At 46.1% G+C, this 23,222-nt stretch overlaps 1 protein-coding gene across 2 annotated transcripts; it reads left to right on the top strand.

Annotated features, from left to right (window-relative positions):
* Positions 1-1,781: 1,781 nt before the first annotated feature.
* LOC120063464 (albumin 2-like) lies at positions 1,782-22,937 on the top strand. 2 transcript variants are annotated; one of them, XM_039013845.1, is made up of 14 exons: positions 1,782-2,079; positions 2,533-2,665; positions 8,388-8,510; positions 10,234-10,322; positions 12,186-12,324; positions 12,644-12,741; positions 12,852-12,981; positions 13,225-13,445; positions 13,702-13,834; positions 21,018-21,121; positions 21,501-21,642; positions 21,820-22,043; positions 22,211-22,343; positions 22,572-22,937. In XM_039013845.1, the coding sequence occupies exons 1-14, from the start codon at positions 1,967-1,969 to the stop codon at positions 22,614-22,616; spliced, it is 1,827 nt and encodes a 608-aa protein (XP_038869773.1). In that variant the 5' UTR covers positions 1,782-1,966; the 3' UTR covers positions 22,617-22,937. The 2 variants fall into 2 exon arrangements, with proteins under 2 accessions (XP_038869773.1, XP_038869774.1); XM_039013846.1 differs by lacking the exons at positions 1,782-2,079; positions 2,533-2,665 and adding an exon at positions 2,692-2,742.
* The last annotated feature ends 285 nt before the right edge of the window (positions 22,938-23,222 follow it).

Below are 23,222 nucleotides of genomic sequence, written 5' to 3'. Positions count from 1 at the left end.
CATTTTACAGCAGTGTGTAGGAGGGAGAATCCTAGATGTGAGAAGTGTGAACAGTTGCAGGGGGTGTTGAGTGGTAGTATTGTGGCCTTTCAGACCGTTGGTTAGACAGGGTTAAATAGAGGAATGTGCAGTGGGTTTTTTAGAGAGCTAATAGTTGGCAGGGCAATTTTCCTTTCCCTAGTTTTCTATTACCTTATCCAGAATGTAATGTAGTTAGGCTGTGAATGGCCTCACACACCAGTACAGTAGGTGGCGGTGTATGCACCTAAAAGTTGGATGTGATCCGCAAAAAACAAATCCTAAAGAAGAAGAAATCAGTGTGATGACGCATTTTGCAACGTTTTTTTATTTTTAACAAGTGATCAAACGAAGCTTCGGACGTCATTGATCACGTTGTAATGTTACTTTGAAACGAGCATCGGTATATTACGTCGGCTCAGTAATGCGCTGAAAACTGCCTCAGAGCTCCGGTATCAATAGTCCCATCACTACTGTGGAAAGCATTGGAATCAACATCGGCCAGCATCCCTGTGCAACGCTTTCGACACTTTGTAGATTCCATGGTCCGCCGAATTGAGGCTGTTCTGAGGGCAAAAGGGGGGGGAGCAACTCAATATTAGGAAGATGTTCCTAATGTTTTGTACAGTCAGTGTAGATGTCATTCAGTTTGTTTGTGCGTGTTTTGTGCTTTTGTAATGTAGTGTGGGTGTTGTGTGTCCACGTGTTTATGTACATGGGGGTGTGTAATTTGTGTAGGCTAAAAGTTTGTTGACAGTCCAAGAGGGGGTGTTTGTGTAAGATTGCGGGGGTGTAGGTCTATTCCTGGGCACATGAACCCAATCAGACCCGAGACTGCTTTTCATTAATCTGATCGTCATTCATCTGCATGTAAACCGCCTTGTATTTCGCCTCACAATGAAGTGTTTTAACATTTACTTTTCAGGACGATCAGGGCTACAAGTAGAACGCAACGCTATTTGACATAAACATTTTAATTCGGGAGTTTTATTGACAACAATTTTACATTAACAGTTGCATTCATGAGTTTTATTGACAACAATTTTACATAAACAGTTTTATTCATGAGTTTTATTGACAACAATTTTACATGAACAGTTGCATTCATGAATTTTATTGACAACAATTTTACATAAATAGTTGCATTCATGAGTTTTATTGACAACAATTTTACATAAACAGTTTCATTCATGAGTTTTATTGACAAAGCATGCATAATAGCTATAAGAACGCACATCATCTATTGGCCTACTGATAATGAATTACAAAACAGGTAAAACACCTGATACCATTCCACTTTCAGTATTATTTCTGTTATTTCTAACATGAATAGTGAGGATTGTGATTGCTTTTTATGGTTTAAATCTTTGTTTACTTCCTTGTAAAATAGACCTTTGTGTTAATGGAATCTGATCCTGCTTAAATAAAGGTTACATAAATAAACCATTGAACCTTGTTCCATTGTAGGCTACTATAGGCTGTATATAGGTAGAATCAGTTTAGATCGATTCACGGTGGAAATATTTACTTGTCGGGTGGCAGGTTTGTATGGGGACAGTTTGGAGACACAGCAGAGTGGACGTTGTACCTTCAGACCTTTGTGTCGCCGGCCGCTCACCCCCCCCCCCCCCCCCCCCCCCCCCCCACCCAATTACATCACACAGATTCTGCACTTTCATCTCCAAGGATAGGAATCTTTTGTAATATGTGTAATATGGGAGGTTGGATTTCCATATAACTAACTAGAAAACATTTAATCTGACCAGCAGTGTGTACTGAGAGACCACTGTGTGACAGACAGACCCAAATGAGAGAGAGGTTAGCTAATGATTGACAACTGACAAATTCCACAAAAGTATAAAGAAGCCCTGCGTCTCTCTGCTCTTGGGCTCAAATGCTAGATCCCCTCTTCCATCCATCCCTCCGTCCGTGAGTCTTACCTTCCGTCATGCAGTGGTTGGCTGTCTGCAGCCTGTTGGTTCTGCTGTGTGTATCAGCCCGGTCTCAGAATCAGATCTGTACCATCTTCACAGAGGCCAAGAAAGATGGATTCAAAGCTATGTGAGTAAAGCTTTGTGAGGAAAGCTTTGTGAGAAAAGATGTTAAAAGCTTTTATTTCATCACTGCCTTTTATATGGTTCACTTTGTTTTCAAACCCACCTGAGTGCCTGGACCTCAGATTCTTTAACCACTTAATACTTTTACATGGATTTGATTTGTCCTATTTTGTTCATCTGTAATTTCTCTGCTATGGCTGATTTAAAATGGACGTGGTTCTAACAGCAGCGTAGTGTAAATATTTTGGTGAAGTGTCGTAATCTTACTGTGTGTGTGTGTGTGTGTGTGTGTGTGTGTGTGTGCGTGCGTGCATGCTTATGTGTTTGCCTATCTATCTGGGACATTTGTTTTCACCTTTGACATTTTTAAACATGTCGGCTGGAGTTTTACTGTTATCTATTGCCAGGTAAGGAGAGTTGTGACAGGTGTTGTGTGTGTGTGTGTGTGTGTGTGTAGGGCACTAGTAGGGCTGGCTCAGAACCTTCCAGATAGTTTGTTGGATGACGTGGTGCCCCTGGTTGCGGAAGCCTTCACCATGGGCATCCAATGCTGCTCAGACGAACCCCTAGAAGACTGCAACAGGGACGTGGTGAGAGACCCCAACCACACCTCCTCATCCCTAACTGACACATGCCAATCACATTGATGTGCCCAGCCCAGCCAGAGGTAGGGGCCAGATGTAAGAGTATGTAGGGGACAGGGATAGAGGGTAGGGAGGGGAGGGGAGGGGCCAGAGGGGGTAGGTAGGGAGGGGAGGGACCAGAGGTAGGGGGCAGGGAGGGGAGGGGCCAGCCCGGCCAGTGGAAGGGAGGGGAAGGGCCAGTCCGGTCAGTGGTAGGGAGGGGCCAGCCTTGCCGGGGGGGTCCAGCGGTAGGAGGTAGGGAGGAGCCAGTGGTAGGGAGGGGCCAGCCTTGCCGGGGGGGGGTCCAGCGGTAGGAGGTTGGGAGGGGAGGGGCCAGCACGGCTAGTGGTAGGGCCAGAGTAGGGAGGGGAGGGGCCAGCCCGGCCAGTAATAGGGGCCAGAGGTAGGGAGGGGAGGGGCCAGATTAGGGGGGAGGTAGGGAGGGACTTGCCCAGCCAGAGGGAGGGGCCAGAGGTAGGGGTTTGTATGTAATTGGGCATTAGTGACTGATGTTTTTAGTCAAGGTTCAGACGTTTAACATTTTTGTTTTAACCCTTAATTGGCACACCTGCTTTAATTAGTCAAAGGCTTGATGATTAGTTCAAATCAAGTCAAGCTTTATTTATACAACGCATTTCAGACATGGAATGCAACGCAATGTGTTTCACAGGAAAATAAAACAATAAAAAACAATGAAAATAAAAGCAGAAAAATGTCCTACACAACAAACATAAGATTTAAAAAACTAAAGAATGACAAAAACTGAACAACTGAAAAGCACCATAAGGAAAAGCAAAGTTAAAAAGGTGTGTTTTAAGATATCTTTTAAATATGTCCACAGTTTCAGTCCCCCTCAGGTTCTATGGCAGGTTACTCTAGAGGCTGGGGGCATAGTAACTAAAGGCTGGGCGCATAGTAACTAAAGGATGCCTCTCCATGCCTCTTGGTCCCCCCTCAGGTTCTCTGGCAGGTTACTCCAGAGGCTGGGGGCATAGTAACTAAAGGATGCCTCTCCATGCCTCTTGGTCCCCCCTCAGGTTCTCTGGCAGGTTACTCCAGAGGCTGGGGGCATAGTAACTAAAGGATGCCTCTCCATGCCTCTTGGTCCCCCCTCAGGTTCTCTGGCAGGTTACTCTAGAGGCTGGGGGCATAGTAACTAAAGGATGCCTCTCCATGCCTCTTGGTCCCCCCTCAGGTTCTCTGGCAGGTTACTCCAGAGGCTGGGGGCATAGTAACTAAAGGATGCCTCTCCATGCCTCTTGGTCCCCCCTCAGGTTCTCTGGCAGGTTACTCCAGAGGCTGGGGGCATAGTAACTAAAGGCTGCCTCTCCATGCCTCTTGGTCCTGGGCTTTGGGATAGTTTAAAGGTCAGAGGACCTGAGGGACCTACTGGGTACATAACTTAAAATCATATCTGACATGTATTGTGGTGCACAATTGTGGATTAATTTAAAAACCAATTGAAGAATCGTGCAATTAATTCTAAAACTCACAGGCAGCCAGTGCAGAGACCTTAAAACCGGTGTAATGTGTGCTCTCTGTCTGGTCTTGGTCACTACCCACCCTGCAGCATTCTGTATGTTTTACAGTACAGAGACCTTAAAACTAGTGTAATGTGTGCTCTCTGTCTGGTCTTGGTCAGTACCCGTGTGCAGCATTCTATATGTTTTGCAGTTGACCAATGGCTTTCTTGGGTAGACCAGACAGGAGAGTATTACAGTAGTCAAGCCTGCTTGTAATTAAAGCATGGATGAGTCTCTCTATCAGCCTGAGAGAGAAACGGCCGCACCTTGGCAATGTTCCTCAGGTAGTAAAAAGCTATTTTGGCCACATTCCTAATGTATGATTCGAAATTTAGTTTAGAATCTAAAATAACACCGAGGTTTTTACCTGGTGTTTTATCTTTATTGCCCGTGAATTAAAATGTGCGACCAGATTCTCTCACTGGGCTTTGGTGCCAACAATAAGTACCTCGGTCTTGTCTTCTAAAATAAAAAAAGGCTTAAGTTGTGATATCACTTTCCTGAGCATGTCTGTGTCATCAGGTCTTGCTTGACTGATACCCAGCCTAATAGTGGTTATCTTATCTCTGAAATATGCCGTAAACACATCACATTTAGATGTGGAGCAAAGTTCACATTAGGTTTGAGAGGGGGTAGGATTTATCAGGCCATCAATGATCGAGAAGAGCACACTCTAATTATTCTGATTTAATAGTGATCAAGTTAGAAAAAGCCAGTTTGTTAATAATGCGTTCAGTATTACCCTGAGCTGTGGGCAACAAGGTAGTATAAATCCCCAGTGGTGATCAGAGAAAACAACATCAACAATAGAGGATATGTCAATAGAAAGCCCCTTGGTAATAACCAGGTCCAGAGTATGGCTGTGGTTATGGGTGGGCCCAGCAGAAAGCCCCTTGGTAATAACCAGGTCCAGAGTATGGCCGTGGTTACGGGTGGGCCCAGTAGAAAGCCACTTGGTAATAACCAGGTCCAGAGTATGGCCGTGGTTACGGGTGGGCCCAGTAGAAAGCCCCTTGGTAATATCCAGGTTCAGTGTATGGCCGTGGTTACGGGTGGGCCCAGTAGAAAGCCCCTTGGTAATAACCAGGTTCAGTGTATGGCCGTGGTTACGGGTGGGCACAGTAGAAAGCCCCTTGGTAATAACCAGGTTCAGTGTATGGCCGTGGTTACGGGTGGGCCCAGTAGAAAGCCCCTTGGTAATAACCAGGTCCAGAGTATGGCTGTGGTTACGGGTGGGCCCAGCAGAAAGCCCTTTGGTAATAACCAGGTCCAGAGTATGGCTGTGGTTATGGGTAGGCCCAGTAGAAAGCCCCTTGGTAATAACCAGGTCCAGAGTATGGCTGTGGTTATGGGTGGGCCCAGCAGAAAGCCCTTTGGTAATAACCAGGTCCAGAGTATGGCTGTGGTTATGGGTAGGCCCAGTAGAAAGCCCCTTGGTAATAACCAGGTCCAGAGTATGGCTGTGGTTACGGGTGGGCCCAGTAGAAAGCCCCTTGGTAATAACCAGGTCCAGAGTATGGCCGTGGTTATGGGTGGGCCCAGTAGAAAGCCCCTTGGTAATAACCAGGTCCAGAGTATGGCTGTGGTTATGGGTGGGCCCAGTAGAAAGCCCCTTGGTAATAACCAGGTCCAGAGTATGGCTGTGGTTATGGGTGGGCCCAGTAGAAAGCCCCTTGGTAATAACCAGGTCCAGAGTATGGCTGTGGTTATGGGTGGGCCCATTAGAAAGCCCCTTGGTAATAACCAGGTCCAGAGTATGGCTGTGGTTATGGGTGGGCCCAGTAGAAAGCGCCTTGGTAATAACCAGGTCAAGAGTATGGCTGTGGTTATGGGTGTGCCCAGTAGAAAGCCCCTTGGTAATAACCAGGTCCAGAGTATGGCTGTGGTTACGGGTGGGCCCAGTAGAAAGCCCCTTGGTAATAACCAGGTCCAGAGTATGGCTGTGGTTACGGGTGGTCCCAGTAGAAAGCCCCTTGGTAATAACCAGGTCCACAGTATGGCTGTGGTTATGGGTGGGCCCAGTAGAAAGCCCCTTGGTAATAACCAGGTGCAGAGTATGGCTGTGGTTATGGGTGGGCCCAGTAGAAAGCCCCTTGGTAATAACCAGGTCCAGAGTATGGCCGCTGATATGGGTGGGCCCAGTAGAAAGCCCCTTGGTAATAACCAGGTCCAGAGTATGGCTGTGGTTATGGGTGGTCCCAGTAGAAAGCCCCTTGGTAATAACCAGGTCCAGAGTATGGCTGTGGTTATGGGTGGGCCCAGCAGAAAGCCCCTTGGTAATAACCAGGTCCAGAGTATGGCTGTGGTTACGGGTGGGCCCAGTAGAAAGCCCCTTGGTAATAACCAGGTCCAGAATATGGCCGCTGATATGGGTGGGCCCAGTAGAAAGCCCCTTGGTAATAACCAGGTCCAGAGTATGGCTGTGGTTATAGGTGGGCCCAGTAGAAAGCCCCTTGGTAATAACCAGGTCCAGAGTATGGCTGTGGTTACGGGTGGGCCCAGTAGAAAGCCCCTTGGTAATAACCAGGTCCAGAGTATGGCTGTGGTTATGGGTGGGCCCAGCAGAAAGCCCCTTGGTAATAACCAGGTCCAGAGTATGGCCGCTGATATGGGTGGGCCCAGTAGAAAGCCCCTTGGTAATAACCAGGTCTATAGTATGGCTGTGGTTATGGGTGGGCCCAGTAGAAAGCCCCTTGGTAATAACCAGGTCCAGAGTATGGCTGTGGTTATGGGTGGGCCCAGTAGAAAGCCCCTTGGTAATAACCAGGTCCAGAGTATGGCTGTGGTTATGGGTGGGCCCAGTAGAAAGCCCCTTGGTAATAACCAGGTCCAGAGTATGGCTGTGGTTATGGGTGGGCCCAATAGAAAGCGCCTTGGTAATAACCAGGTCCAGAGTATGGCCGCTGATATGGGTGGGCCCAGTAGAAAGCCCCTTGGTAATAACCAGGTCCAGAGTATGGCGACTCCTGTGGCGGGCCGGGCGCGGTGCGCGCTAACCAAGGGAGCCAGGTGCACGGTGTTTCCTCCGGCACATTGGTGCGGCTGGCTTCCGGGTTGGACGCGCGCTGTGTTAAGAAGCAGTGCGGCTTGGTTGGGTTGTGCTTCGGAGGACGCATGGCTTTCGACCTTCGTCTCTCCCGAGCCCGTACGGGAGTTGTAGCGATGAGACAATATAGTAATTACTAGCGATTGGATACCACGAAAATTGGGGAGAAAAGGGGGTAAAATAAAAAATAAAAAAAGATTCATAATTCAATGGCCTTGGAGTCAGTCTCTTTGTCAACATGAATATTAAAATCACCCAACACAATGATTTTATCATAGTTCTCAAGGACAATAGACAATAGTTCAGTGAAATCAGTAAAGAAAGTGGGGCAGTACTTTGGTGGCCTATACAGGGTTATGGTCAGCACTTGTGGCTGACATTTTAAACAGTATAGCATGATGCTCAAAAGACCCAATGTCGCCAAACGAAATATCCTTTCCAGCTGAGAGCATTAGTAAATTGAATCATGTGTGCCAATTTAGGTTTACAACTAAAATGGAGAACGGCTGTGGGGGGCAGAAGAGAGGGTTGGGAAACCCTGGCTTAAAGGCCCAGTGCTATCAAAAAATGTGATCCCCCCCCCTGTGTTTTATATATATTTCCACACCAAGAGGTTGGAATAATATTGTGAAATTGTCAAAAGTATGATAAAGCCCTTTTAGTTCAAGTGGCTGTTTGAAAAGGCCGCCTGAAATTTCATCCTGTTTTGGTGGGATGGAGTTTTGGCCTTCCATGGCGACATCACCAGGCGGTAAATTTGATCGAATAGATCAATAAGAAAGAGAGTTCCAAACCTCTCCGCCAATAACAGATAGTTTTCCGTTTTCCCCTCCCCACTCAGACCACACCCAGACAGTCCTACCAAAATTCTTGCTTGAGAAATTGCTCTTTGCGAAGAAGATATTTTTGTTTATTTTTGACCATTTTAATTGAAAACAATCACAGTAAAGGTACTTAATTGCTACCCAGAAATGATTTGATATTCAGATAAAAAACGTCCGGACCTTTAATAAATGAATCCCTCTAGAGTCCTCTATCTATCTCTATGGTTTTTGAATGTCCTGTACAGATACAACAGCACCCTCTGCTGGCTAAAAGGTGTACTACTATGTGTGTGCAGGCGGACCTGTTCCAGAGTGCTGTGTGTTCTTCTGAGACCTTAGTTGAGAAGAGCAATCTGAAGCACTGCTGTGAGAAGACTGCCACTGAGAGAACACACTGCTTCGTGGACCACAAGGCCAAGGTAATTTAGGCCGGCCCCTCTGAGTCAGGTTCCTCTCTTGGTTTCTTTGTGCATATTTTGGCTTTTTGAAGTTTTATGTTTGCTTGTTTTTTTTTTTTTTTAACTGTTTCGAATTAATAAACTAAACTTCTAGTGAGTTTTCTACATTTACATTTTAGTCATTTAGCAGATGCTAGGTGAGGTGATTCATCTTAAGATACGCTACATGACCAAAAGTATGTGGACACCTGCTCGTCGAAGACCTCATTCTAAAATCATGGACATTAATATGGAGTTTGCTGCAAAAACAGCGTCCACTCTTCTGGGAAGGCTTTTCACTAGATGCTGGAACATTGCTGCAGGGACTTGCTTCCATTCAGCCATAAGAGTATTAGTGAGGTCAAGATTAGGCCTGTATCGCAGTCGGCGTTCCAATTCATCCCAAAGGTATTCGATGGGGTTGAGGTCAGGGCTCTTTGCATGCCAGTCAAGTTCTTCCCCACCGATCTCGTCAAATCAAATTTATTTATATAGCCCTTCTTACATCAGCTGATATATCAAAGTGCTGTATAGAAACCCAGCCTAAAACCCCAAACAGCAAGCAATGCAGGTGTAGAAGCACGGTGGCTAGGAAAAACTCTAGAAAGGCCAAAACCAAGGAAGAAACCTAGAGAGGAACCAGGCTATGAGGGGTGGCCAGTCCTCTTCTGGCAAACCATTTCTGTATGGACCTCGCTTTGTGCACCGGGGCTTTGTCATGCTGAAACAGGAAAGGGCCTTCCCCAAACTGTTGCCACAAAGTTGGAAACACAGAATCATCTAGAATGTCACTGTATGCTGTAGCGTTAAGATTTCCCTTCACTGGAACTAAAGGGCCCGAACCATGGAAAACAACCCCAGACCATTATTCCTCCTCCACCAAACTTTACAGTTGGCACTATGCATTGGGGCAGGTAGCATTCTCCTGGCATCTGCCAAACCCAGATTCGTCCATTGGGCTGCCAGATGGTGAAGCATGATTCATCACTCCAGAGAACGCGTTTCCACTGCTCCAGAGTCCAATGGTGGCGAGCTTTACACCACTCCAGCTGACGCGTGGCATTGCGCATGGTGATCTTAGGCTTGTGTGCGGCTGCTCGGCCATGGAAACCCATTTTATGAAGCTCTCAACAAACATTTATTGTGCTGAAGTTGCTTTCAGAGGCAGTTTGGAACCCGGTAGTGAGTGTTGCAACCGAGGACATGCTACGTGCTTCAGCACTCGGTGGTCCCGTTCTGTGAGCTTGTGTGGCCTACCACTTCGCGGCTGAGCCGTTGTTGCTCCTAGACGTCTCCACTTCACAATAACAGCACTTACAGTTGACCAGGGAAGCTCTAGCAGGGCAGACATTTGACAAACTGACTATTTGGAAAGGTGGCATGCTATGAAAGTGCCACGTTGAAAGTCACTGAGCTCTTCAGTACGGGCCATTCTACTGCCAATGTTTGTCTATGGAGATTGCGTTGCTGTGTGCTCGATTTTATACACCTGTCAGCAATGGGCGTGACTGAAATAGCTGAATCCACTCCTTTTATATTTATATAGTGTAGCTAGGTGAGACAGCAACACAGCTACTGTGTCTCTTTGAGGTCTAGGCCGGGACACTGTAAAAGCAGTGACAACTGCTAAAGTAAAATGGGCTTTATGGATGCATTTGAGTAATGGGTTGGTTGGTTGGTTGGTTGGTTGATTGATTCATTGTAGATTCCCCGGGACCTGTCCCTCACCTCTGAGTCGCCAGCTGCAGACCAGTGTGAAGACTTTAAGAAGGACCGCAAGGATTTCGTGGAGAGGTAAGTAGATCCACTCAACTCATGTGGCTGTGACCGACGCTGAGTTTGAACCTGGTCTCCTTCAGGCAGCTAAAATACTGTGTTAGGACGCTGAGTTTGAACCTGGGACAGGTCTCCTCCAGGCAGCTAAAATACTGTGTTAGGACGCTGAGTTTGAACCTGGGACAGGTGTCCTCCAGGCAGCTAAAATACTGTGTTAGGACGCTGAGTTTGAACCTGGGACAGGTCTCCTCCAGGCAGCTAAAATACTGTGTTAGGACGCTGAGTTTGAACCTGGGACAGGTCTCCTTCAGGCAGCTAAAATACTGTGTTAGGACGCTGAGTTTGAACCTGGGACAGGTCTCCTCCAGGCAGCTAAAATACTGTGTTAGGACGCTGAGTTTGAACCTGGGACAGGTCTCCTTCAGGCAGCTAAAATACTGTGTTAGGACGCTGAGTTTGAACCTGGTCTCCTCCAGGCAGCTAAAATACTGTGTTAGGACGCTGAGTTTGAACCTGGGACAGGTCTCCTCCAGGCAGCTAAAATACTGTGTTAGGACGCTGAGTTTGAACCTGGGACAGGTGTCCTCCAGGCAGCTAAAATACTGTGTTAGGACGCTGAGTTTGAACCTGGGACAGGTCTCCTTCAGGCAGCTAAAATACTGTGTTAGGACGCTGAGTTTGAACCTGGGACAGGTCTCCTCCAGGCAGCTAAAATACTGTGTTAGGACGCTGAGTTTGAACCTGGGACAGGTCTCCTCCAGGCAGCTAAAATACTGTGTTAGGACGCTGAGTTTGAACCTGGGACAGGTCTCCTCCAGGCAGCTAAAATACTGTGTTAGGACGCTGAGTTTGAACCTGGGACAGGTCTCCTCCAGGCAGCTAAAATACTGTGTTAGGACGCTGAGTTTGAACCTGGGACAGGTCTCCTCCAGGCAGCTAAAATACTGTGTTAGGACGCTGAGTTTGAACCTGGGACAGGTCTCCTCCAGGCAGCTAAAATACTGTGTTAGGACGCTGAGTTTGAACCTGGGACAGGTGTCCTCCAGGCAGCTAAAATACTGTGTTAGGACGCTGAGTTTGAACCTGGGACAGGTCTCCTCCAGGCAGCTAAAATACTGTGTTAGGACGCTGAGTTTGAACCTGGGACAGGTCTCCTTCAGGCAGCTAAAATACTGTGTTAGGACGCTGAGTTTGAACCTGGTCTCCTCCAGGCAGCTAAAATACTGTGTTAGGACGCTGAGTTTGAACCTGGGACAGGTCTCCTCCAGGCAGCTAAAATACTGTGTTAGGACGCTGAGTTTGAACCTGGTCTCCTTCAGGCAGCTAAAATACTGTGTTAGGACGCTGAGTTTGAACCTGGGACAGGTCTCCTCCAGGCAGCTAAAATACTGTGTTAGGACGCTGAGTTTGAACCTGGGACAGGTCTCCTCCAGGCAGCTAAAATACTGTGTTAGGACGCTGAGTTTGAACCTGGGACAGGTGTCCTCCAGGCAGCTAAAATACTGTGTTAGGACGCTGAGTTTGAACCTGGGACAGGTCTCCTCCAGGCAGCTAAAATACTGTGTTAGGACGCTGAGTTTGAACCTGGGACAGGTCTCCTCCAGGCAGCTAAAATACTGTGTTAGGACGCTGAGTTTGAACCTGGGACAGGTCTCCTTCAGGCAGCTAAAATACAGTGTTAGGACGCTGAGTTTGAACCTGGTCTCCTCCAGGCAGCTAAAATACTGTGTTAGGACGCTGAGTTTGAACCTGGGACAGGTCTCCTCCAGGCAGCTAAAATACTGTGTTAGGACGCTGAGTTTGAACCTGGGATAGGTCTCCTTCAGGCAGCTAAAATACTGTGTTAGGACGCTGAGCTGAAGCCAAGGTGTTGTGTTTCAGCTTCATCTTCAGGTTCTCCAAGCGTAACACCATGCTACCTCCTCACGTGATCCTGGCTGTCACTAAGAGTTACGGAGAGGTTCTGGCTACCTGCTGTGGGAAGAGTGAGGTCGAGGCCCAGACCTGCTTCAACACCAAGGTCAGGAAGTGTCCAAAATGGCACCCTATTCCCTATATAGTGCACTATATTTGACCAGAACCCTATCAGGGTTCCATTTTGTATGCTGTTTCGTGTCCGATTAGCAGACGCTCTTATCCAGAGCAACTAGGGAACATAGACAGATTTTAACTTAGTCGGCACTGGGATTCGAACCAGCAACCTTTTGGTTACTAGCCCAATGCACTTAACTGCTAGGCTACCTGTCGCTCCCATTCTCAATTTAATTCAACCACCTTTATTGGCATGGAAAGTAAAGCACCTACATAGCCAAAGAGAACATTCTCTCTCTCTTTTTCAGAAACCTACGTTCGAACACTTCGTCAGGAACCGTGTCAATGAACTGAAGGCCCTGTGCATTGTCCACAACAAATATGGAGACCGCATTTTCAAGGCCAAGTAAGACATGGCAATCTAAAAAATCTATGGTTCTAATTGGCTAAGAGCTAGGAGAGCCTTCCCCTGGGCCAGTCTTATTGGTTGACGCGTGTGTCTGTCTGTTCTAACAGGAAGATGATCCAGTACAGTCAGAAGATGCCTCAGGCCTCGTTCCAGGAGATGAAAGGCATTGTAGACAAGATCGTAGCCACTACTGCCCCCTGCTGCAGCGGAGACATGATCACATGCATGAAGCGGAGAGTAGGTTATTTCATCTCATTTCCTCTCTTTCATTTCCTCCTCTTTCTTCCCACACTCACGCTTTCATGTCTTCTCTCTCTTTACCTATATGTCATTCTCTCCCACCCCTCCTTATCTGATAGCGTGTGTGTGTGTGTCCGTCTCCTTATCTGATAGTGTGTGTGTGTGTCCGTCTCCTTATCTGATAGTGTGTGTGTGTGTCCGTCTCCTTATCTGATAGTGTGTGTCCGTTTCTCCTAACAGAAGGTGCTGGTAGACGAGGTGTGTGGGAACCGTAGTGTGTTGTCCCGCACGGCGGGTCTGAAAGCGTGCTGTAAGGAACATGCCATAGACAGAGGATCCTGTGTTGAGGCCATGAAGCCAGACACTAAGCCAGACAGTCTGTCTGAGCACTACGACCTGCACGCTGACATAGCTGCTGTCTGCCACACCTTCACCAAGACCCCTGATGTAGCCCTGGGGAAGTACGTAACGTCTCACACACACTGAGCTTCTGTGTATGGGCTGTCCTGATTGGCTGTATAATTGAGCTTCTGTGTATGGTCATTCCTGATTGGCTGTCTAACTGAGCTTCTGTGTATGGGCTGTCCTGATTGGCTGTCTAACTGAGCTTCTGTGTATGTTCTGTCCTGATTGGCTGTCTAACTGAGCTTCTGTGTATGGGCTGTCCTGATTGGCTGTCTAACTGAGCTTCTGTGTATGGGCTGTCCTGATTGGCAGGTTGATCTATGAGCTGTCAGTGCGCCACCCTGAGTCGTCCCAGCAGGTGATTCTGAGGTTCTCCAAGGAGGCTGAGCAGGCCTTCCTCCAGTGCTGCGACAAGGAGGACCACGCAGAGTGTGTCAAAACGGCTGTATGTATTACACACACATGGACGCACGCACAGCCGCACACACACAACACACATAACACATAACACACACACACACACACACAACACACATAACACACACACTCACAAACAACACACATAACAGACACACACACACACACACACACAAACAACACACATAACAGACACACACACACACACACATAACACACACACATAACACACACACACACACATTACCGCAGAGATTTTTTTAACCATTGCACTATTTTTGTGTGATGCTGATTCATGACATCTCATAAATATGAGCATATGACTGTGAAGAACCCCCTTGAACCCCCTCCAACTCATATTACTAGTATGAAGAACTCCCTTGAACCCCCTCCAACTCGTATTACTAGTATGAAGAACTCCCTTGAACCCCCTCCAACTCGTATTACTAGTAGGAAGAACTCCCTTGAACCCCCTCCAACTCGTATTACTAGTAGGAAGAACTCCCTTGAACCCCCTCCAACTCATATTACTAGTATGAAGAACTCCCTTGAACCCCCTCCAACTCGTATTACTAGTAGGAAGAACCCCCTTGAACCCCCTCCAACTCATATTACTAGTATGAAGAACTCCCTTGAACCCCCTCCAACTCGTATTACTAGTAGGAAGAACCCCCTTGAACCCCCTCCAACTTGTATTACTAGTATGAAGAACCCCCTCCAACTCGTATTTCTAGTAGGAAGAACCCCCTTGAACCCCCTCCAACTCATATTACTAGTAGGAAGTACCCCCTCCAACTCGTATTACTAGTAGGAAGAACCCCCTTGAACCCCCTCCAACTCATATTACTAGTAGGAAGAACCCCCTTGAACCCCCTCCAACTCATATTACTAGTAGGAAGAACCCCCCTGAAACCCCTCCAACTCATATTACTAGTAGGAAGAACCCCCTTGAACCCCCTCCAACTCATATTACTAGTAGGAAGAACCCCCTTGAACCCCCTCCAACTCATATTACTAGTAGGAAGAACCCCCTTGAACCCCCTCCAACTTGTATTACTAGTAGGAAGAACCCCCTCCAACTTGTATTACTATTAGGAAGAACCCCCTTGAACCCCCTCCAACTCATATTACTAGTAGGAAGAACCCCCTTGAACCCCCTCCAACTCATATTACTAGTAGGAAGAACCCCCTTGAACCCCCTCCAACTCGTATTACTAGTAGGAAGAACCCCCTTGAACCCCCTCCAACTTGTATTACTAGTAGGAAGAACCCCCTTGAACCCCCTCCAACTCATATTACTAGTAGGAAGAACCCCCTCCAACTCATATTAGTAGTAGGAAGAACCCCCTTGAACCCCCTCCAACTCATATTACTAGTAGGAAGAACCCCCTCCAACTCATATTACTTGTAGGAAGAACCCCCTTGAACCCCCTCCAACTCATATTACTAGTAGGAAGAACCCCCTCCAACTCATATTACTAGTAGGAAGAACCCCCTCCAACTCATATTACTAGTAGGAAGAACCCCCTCCAACTCATATTACTATTGGGAAGAACCCCCTTGAACCCCCTCCAACTCATATTACTAGTAGGAAGAACCCCCTCCAACTCATATTACTAGTAGGAAGAACCCCCTCCAACTCATATTACTAGTAGGAAGAACCCCCTCCAACTCATATTACTAGTAGGAAGAACCCCCTCCAACTCATATTACTAGTAGGAAGAACCCCCTCCAACTCATATTACTAGTAGGAAGAACCCCCTTGAACCCCCTCCAACTCATATTACTAGTAGGAAGAACCCCCTTGAACCCCCTCCAACTCATATTACTAGTAGGAAGAACCCCCTTGAACCCCCTCCAACTCATATTACTAGTAGGAAGCCCGTCTATCATCGCTGAGCTCCAACTGTTCCCACATGTTGACCTCTGACACTACTAAGGAAATGGCCTTGATAACAGCATCTATTTATGTTTGTTGAACACGATCATTTGTTTTTACAAGCATGATAGCATGTTTGCCATTAGCCAATCGGTGTTCTCAACAAGTTCAATGCACGTGAATTCACACAACTGCTTGCTCCAAGTTTAAATAGTTCTGAGTTTTACACTTGTCATATTGTGATTTGATATTGTTTAATGTGATATTACACATGGACTCAGAAACTCTAAATTTCAACAAAGTTTATTTTATCATGTCTTATCTTCTCAGAGGAGCTAGCTACACTATCTATCAGTTTGTGATGATGAGTAACCTTCCCTAAAACCTGAATACTTGAATTAGCGTCCCCCTGAGCTAATGGTTCTAGGCTTTAGCTCAGCAGGCTAACACTGTTATGGTTCTAGTCTTTAGCTCAGCAGGCTAACACTGTTATGGTTCTAGGCTTTAACTCAGCAGGCTAACACTGTTATGTTTCTAGTCTTTAACTCAGCAGGCTAACACTGTTATGTTTCTAGTCTTTAGCTCAGCAGGCTAACACTGTTATGGTTCTAGTCTTTAGCTCAACAGGCTAACACTGTTATGTTTCTAGTCTTTAGCTCAGCAGGCTAACACTGTTATGTTTCTAGTCTTTAGCTCAGCAGGCTAACACTGTTATGGTTCTAGTCTTTAGCTCAGCAGGCTAACACTGTTATGTTTCTAGTCTTTAGCTCAGCAGGCTAACACTGTTATGGTTCTAGTCTTTAGCTCAGCAGGCTAACACTGTTATGGTTCTAGTCTTTAGCTCAGCAGGCTAACACTGTTATGGTTCTAGTCTTTAGCTCAGCAGGCTAACACTGTTATGTTTCTAGTCTTTAGCTCAGCAGGCTAACACTGTTATGGTTCTAGTCTTTAGCTCAGCAGGCTAACACTGTTATGGTTCTAGTCTTTAACTCAGCAGGCTAACACTGTTATGGTTCTAGTCTTTAACTCAGCAGGCTAACACTGTTATGGTTCTAGTCTTTAGCTCAGCAGGCTAACACTGTTATGGTTCTAGTCTTTAGCTCAGCAGGCTAACACTGTTATGGTTCTAGTCTTTAGCTCAGCAGGCTAACACTGTTATGGTTCTAGTCTTTAGCTCAACAGGCTAACACTGTTATGGTTCTAGTCTTTAGCTCAGCAGGCTAACACTGTTATGGTTCTAGTCTTTAGCTCAACAGGCTAACACTGTTATGGTTCTAGTCTTTAGCTCAGCAGGCTAACACTGTTATGGTTCTAGTCTTTAGCTCAGCAGGCTAACACTGTTATGGTTCTAGTCTTTAGCTCAACAGGCTAACACTGTTATGGTTCTAGTCTTTAGCTCAGCAGGCTAACACTGTTATGGTTCTAGTCTTTAGCTCAGCAGGCTAACACTGTTATGTTTCTAGTCTTTAGCTCAGCAGGCTAACACTGTTATGGTTCTAGTCTTTAACTCAGCAGGCTAACCCTGTTATGGTTCTAGTCTTTAGCTCAGCAGGCTAACACTGTTATGGTTCTAGTCTTTAGCTCAACAGGCTAACACTGTTATGGTTCTAGTCTTTAGCTCAGCAGGCTAACACTGTTATGGTTCTAGTCTTTAACTCAGCAGGCTAACACTGTTATGGTTCTAGTCTTTAGCTCAGCAGGCTAACACTGTTATGTTTCTAGTCTTTAGCTCAGCAGGCTAACACTGTTATGGTTCTAGTCTTTAGCTCAGCAGGCTAACACTGTTATGGTTCTAGTCTTTAGCTCAGCAGGCTAACACTGTTATGGTTCTAGTCTTTAACTCAGCAGGCTAACACTGTTATGGTTCTAGTCTTTAGCTCAGCAGGCTAACACTTTTGTTCCTCTATTATAAAAACAAGACCCAGATGGCAAATATAAAGACCCAGTCTATCTATAAAAACTGGAGGCCCCTTACATTTCAATGTTATGATGCAAAAATACTAGCAAAAATGCATAGCACTCAGAATTAAAAGGGTTTTACCAGGTATTGTTCATTCTGATCAGACAGGTTTTTTACATGGACGATACATTGGAGATAATATACGACAACTACTAGAAATAATAGAACATCATGAAACATATAAGAAGCCAGGAATGTTATTTCTGGTGGATTTTGAAAAGGTATTTGATAAAGTAAGACTGGATTTTATTTATAAATGCCTGGATTTTTTCAATTTCGGTAATTCTCTTATAAAATGGGTAAAAATAATGTATAGCAACCCCAGGTGTAAAATAGTAAATAACGGCTACTTCTCAGAGAGTTTTGAATTGTCAAGAGGAGATTTAAACAAGGGTGTCCGAACCACACCCGGCCAAACACACAGAAATAGAAAACATAGAATGCCCACCCCAACTCACACCCGGCCAAACACACAGAAATAGAAAACATAGAATGCCCACCCCAACTCACCAAACCAAAATAGAGACATAAAAAGGATCTCTAAGGTCAGGGCGTGACAATACCCCTGAAAATATAGAACAAATATTATGGCTGAACTCAAATGTGCTGGTTGATAAAATACCTGTATTTATGGGAAAGATGTTTGAAAAGGGTATTTTGTTCTTAAATTATATTGTAAATTGTAATGGTAGAGTTATGTCCTTCATGGAGGTATCAGAATTGTACGGGAAGGTCTGCTCAATCCAAGAGTACAACCAATTGATTACAGCATTGCCCCAAAAATGGAGGAGGCAGGTGGCAGCGGGAGGAGGTAGGGAACTGGTTTGTCTGCCCAATATAAAGGATCAAAACTGGCAGAGGAATAAAAATAGCATAAATAGGAAAGTATACCAGTTTCATTTGAGGACCAGGATGTTGACAACTGTGCCATACAGATTGCAAAATAGTTGGGAAGAGATTTTTGATGTACCGATTCCATGGTATGAGTTGATATATAAAACAACGCAAGATTCAAGACTTCGTGCTTTTCAGCTAAAATTATTATATAGAATTCTTGCCACCAACAAAATGTTGAATATTTGGGGCATAAAATCATCGATGCTCTGCAGATTTTGTTGTGAGGATACAGAATCAATAGACCATTTATTATGTTATTGCCCTCAGGTAGCCTGTTTCTGGTCTCGGGTTCAGGAATGGCAGAAAATGCATAGCATTGATCTAAAATTGACCCTAGAAATAGTACGGTTAGGAGATCTGGAGAGACCGGGTCAGTCAATTACTAATATACTAATACTCTTAGTAAAAGTATTTATCTTCAACTCGCAATCTGTGGATTATATTCCATTAGATAGATTGAAATTGTACGTTAAACATCACAGCATAGTTGAAAGATATGTGTTGAGTAGAAACCCGAAGAGGGTGGCCAGCAGAGATAGATGGGATGGGCCGAGAGAAGCTGAGGGTGGCCAGCAGAGATAGATGGGATGAGCCGAGGGAAGCTGAGGGTGGCCAGCAGAGATAGATGGGATGGGCCGAGGGAAGCTGAGGGTGGCCAGCAGAGATAGATGGGATGAGCCGAGGGAAGCTGAGGGTGGCCAGCAGAGATAGATGGGATGAGCCGAGGGAAGCTGAGGGTGGCCAGCAGAGATAGATGGGATGAGCCGAGGGAAGCTGAGGGTGGCCAGCAGAGATAGATGGGATGAGCCGAGGGAAGCTGAGGGTGGCCAGCAGAGATAGATGGGATGGGCCGAGGGAAGCTGAGGGTGGCCAGCAGAGATAGATGGGATGGGCCGAGGGAAGCTGAGGGTGGCCAGCAGAAATAGATGGGATGAGCCGAGGGAAGCTGAGGGTGGCCAGCAGAGATAGATGGGATGGGCCGAGGGAAGCTGAGGGTGGCCAGCAGAGATAGATGGGATGAGCCGAGGGAAGCTGAGGGTGGCCAGCAGAGATAGATGGGATGGGCCGAGGGAAGCTGAGGGTGGCCAGCAGAGATAGATGGGATGAGCCGAGGGAAGCTGAGGGTGGCCAGCAGAGATAGATGGGATGAGCCGAGGGAAGCTGAGGGTGGCCAGCAGAGATAGATGGGATGAGCCGAGGGAAGCTGAGGGTGGCCAGCAGAGATAGATGGGATGGGCCGAGGGAAGCTGAGGGTGGCCAGCAGAGATAGATGGGATGAGCCGAGGGAAGCTGAGGGTGGCCAGCAGAGATAGATGGGATGGGCCGAGGGAAGCTGAGGGTGGCCAGCAGAGATAGATGGGATGGGCCGAGGGAAGCTGAGGGTGGCCAGCAGAGATAGATGGGATGAGCCGAGGGAAGCTGAGGGTGGCCAGCAGAGATAGATGGGATGGGCCGAGGGAAGCTGAGGGTGGCCAGCAGAGATAGATGGGATGAGCCGAGGGAAGCTGAGGGTGGCCAGCAGAGATAGATGGGATGGGCCGAGGGAAGCTGAGGGTGGCCAGCAGAGATAGATGGGATGGGCCGAGGGAAGCTTAGGGTGGCCAGCAGAGATAGATGGGATGAGCCGAGGGAAGCTGAGGGTGGCCAGCAGAGATAGATGGGATGGGCCGAGGGAAGCTGAGGGTTGGTATGTGGAATTGGAGACAAGTGGGTGTGGAGTTGCTGTGTGAGAGAGAGAATGATGGTCAAACATAAAAGTTTAAAAAATAAAAATAAATTAAAAGTGTAAATAAAACATAATAAAAAGTACATTTGAATGACACTAAGTGGCAGTGTTTTTACAACTAATGCTGGTTTGCCTGAGGCTGATGCCGTGCAGATGTTTGTACACATGCATATACACACACTCTCAGTCAAATAAACACATACAAGAACACACACATACATGTAATAGTACCAGACATGCACACAAACATATACAGTTGGCATTGCTGTTATGATTTTAGTTGACCTTTGTTTTAAATGTATTATTTTAAAAAAACAAAAAAACATTTGCATTGTTGTTTGCTGTTTTCTTCTGTCTTTTCCTTTTTTTCTCTTTAGTTAATTTTCTTGGTTGTTGGTGCATTGGGGGGCTTTCTTGGGGGTGGGGAATGGAATTAATTGTATTTTTCTTCCTGGGGGGGGACTGTTGGAGGGGTCTCGAATGGTTGAGGGACAGCTATTGGGGAACTCTGGGGGGGGATCTTGGAGGGTTCGGGTTCACGTTTTTTGGCCTGGTGGTAGATCGGTCAACGTGTCCTTGAGCAGGGCATTGACCCTGGATGCTTCTGTGTGTCGCTCTGAATGGGAATCTGTTGGATGACTGTTATGTTGTAGTTGTTGAGCGGCTTCGCTGCGAGTATATTGTATGTTTCGAATAGTCAATAAATAAAATAAATAAATACAATTCTAAACACTGTTGTTCCCATGCAGCTGGCCGACAGTAACATAGACAAGATGATCACTGATGAGATTGAATACTACAAGAACTTGTGTGCTGCCGAGGCTGCCCTGGGAGATTACAACTTTGAGAAGAGGTGAGGGGTCATGCTCTCACACAGACAGGTCAAAGGTCATGAAAGGTCAAAGTAGATGTCCTTCACGTGGTATGCGATCAGTAATTTAGTCACATTTAGTCCTAACAACTAACTGACAGGTGTTATGGGTAAATTGATCACTATTTTTAATGGCTTATTAATAATTTATGAATGGTTAATTCGTATTTAATACACTGCTATTTCATGGTTCATTAACATGAACTAATCCTTCTGCTCCCCCTCCTCTTCCTGCTCCTCCTCTTTCGCCTCCTCTTTTTCCTCCTAATCTTGCTCCCCCTCTTCCTGCACCTCCTCTTCCTCATCTTCCTCCTACTCCTCCTTTTCCTCCTCCTCTTCCTCCCTGCTCCTCCTCCACTAGTATGATGGTGTACTACACCAGGATAATGCCCCAGGCCTCCTTCGTCCAGCTTCACATTGTGTCTGAGACTGTGGCTGATGTTTTCCATGACTGCTGCAAGGACCAGCCAGGCCACTTAGTCTTGCCCTGCGCAGAGGAGAAGGTCTGACACACACACACACACACACACACACACACACACACATACACAAGCACATACAAACACACAGAGGTATGATACTCACACATACACAGGCATGCATATATCGCTGAGTCTACATTGTAAATAGAGGTTAAATAAAATTAAAATAAGCTCTCCCTTCCTTTGTCCTCTTCAAAGTCGACCAACGTGCTCGACGCCACGTGTAACGACGACGACTACTCCAGCATTAACCCCCGCATCGCCCACTGCTGCAACCAGTCCTACTCCATGAGGAGACCCTGCATCCTGGCTATCCAGCCTGACACAGAGTTCACGCCCCCGGAGCTGGATGCCAACGACTTCCACATGGGCCCTGAGCTCTGCACCAAGAACAGCAAGGACCTCCTGCTATCCGGGAAGAAGTGAGTGAGATATACTAAGAACGTACTGTGTATGAACACGTGGGCACCAATTCACACATACATATACTCTTAACGCGCTAGGTTTACAAACGTCTGTGTGTGTGTGTGTGTGTGTGTGTGTGTGTGTGTGTCTGTGTGTGTGTGTGTGTGTGTGTCCGTGTCCTCAGGCTGCTGTACGATGTGGTCAGACATAAGACCACCATCACCGAGGATCATCTGAAGACCATCTCTACTAACTTCAGCATCACGAAGGAGAAGTGCTGTGCTGCTGAGGACAAAGAAGCATGCTTCACTGACCAGGTAACCGACACCACTCCGTACTGATGAAATGTTTCATCGTTTATCTTTTAATCTGTATAGTCAAATTGCCTGGTTAAATAGGACGAAGACAATTTGTAGAAATTAAGTAATACAGAATTGAAATCTTGTGTGATGTCGTTTTCTTTCACTTTGAAAGTGGGGAATAGCCTATTGTGTAGATTTAAGGCAACACAATTGTAATAACTGATGTCATGTTTTCTCCTACAGGCTGCCAAGCTGCTAGCTGAGAGTGTAGAGCTGGTCAAGGTTTAAGATATAATTTTCATTTTATTAATTTCAACAGAGGAACTGGTGAATTAAAAAAAATGCTAAAGTTCTGTCTGTGTCTACAATATCTACCTCCATAGCAACACCATAGTGACCTCACCTCATCCTTCCATCCATAACATCTGTGATCCACTAAGCCTGTTCATCTGTGATCTGTGATCAACTCATTAACCTGTCGATCTGTGATCGACTCATTAACCTGTCGATCTGTGATCGACTCATTAACCTGTCGATCTGTGATTACTCAAAAGCACTGGTTTATTTCTGACAGACAATGACTCAAATAAATGAATTTATTTGATTACTGTTGTGGCTGTTTTATTTTTATTTTGGTCGGATTCTCAAGCCATTCAAACTTGTCAGTACTTTGTGGTCATAATAAATCTCACATTTAACCAATGACTTATGATTGTTTAGAAATGATTCATAATTTGTCTATAAATGTTTAATTGACAGTTGATTAACATAGCATAAAAAATTTATGAAGGTAACGTTATTGAAAAGAGTTACTCATATGTTGAGAAGGGGTAGCTGATATGGCGACTGGATGATTGGTGAGTGGGTGTGTCAAAAGGAAAGTACCGGGCGTGT

Source organism: Salvelinus namaycush, chromosome 18 (genome assembly GCF_016432855.1).
Source record: "Salvelinus namaycush isolate Seneca chromosome 18, SaNama_1.0, whole genome shotgun sequence".
Classification (NCBI taxonomy): Eukaryota; Metazoa; Chordata; class Actinopteri; order Salmoniformes; family Salmonidae; genus Salvelinus; species Salvelinus namaycush.
This window is presented reverse-complemented; position numbering and strand designations above follow the sequence as displayed.

What these genes read in the sequence shown, in the direction of transcription:
- LOC120063464 (XM_039013845.1), top strand. Translation starts at nt 1,967, where the DNA reads ATGCAGTGGTTGGCTGTCTGCAGCCTGTTGGTTCTGCTGTGTGTATCA. An exon ending in TCGTGGACCACAAGGCCAAG is followed by an intron (nt 8,511 to 10,233) that starts GTAATTTAGGCC and finishes GATTCATTGTAG; the next exon opens with ATTCCCCGGGACCTGTCCCT. An exon ending in GATTACAACTTTGAGAAGAG is followed by an intron (nt 21,122 to 21,500) that starts GTGAGGGGTCAT and finishes CTCCTCCACTAG; the next exon opens with TATGATGGTGTACTACACCA.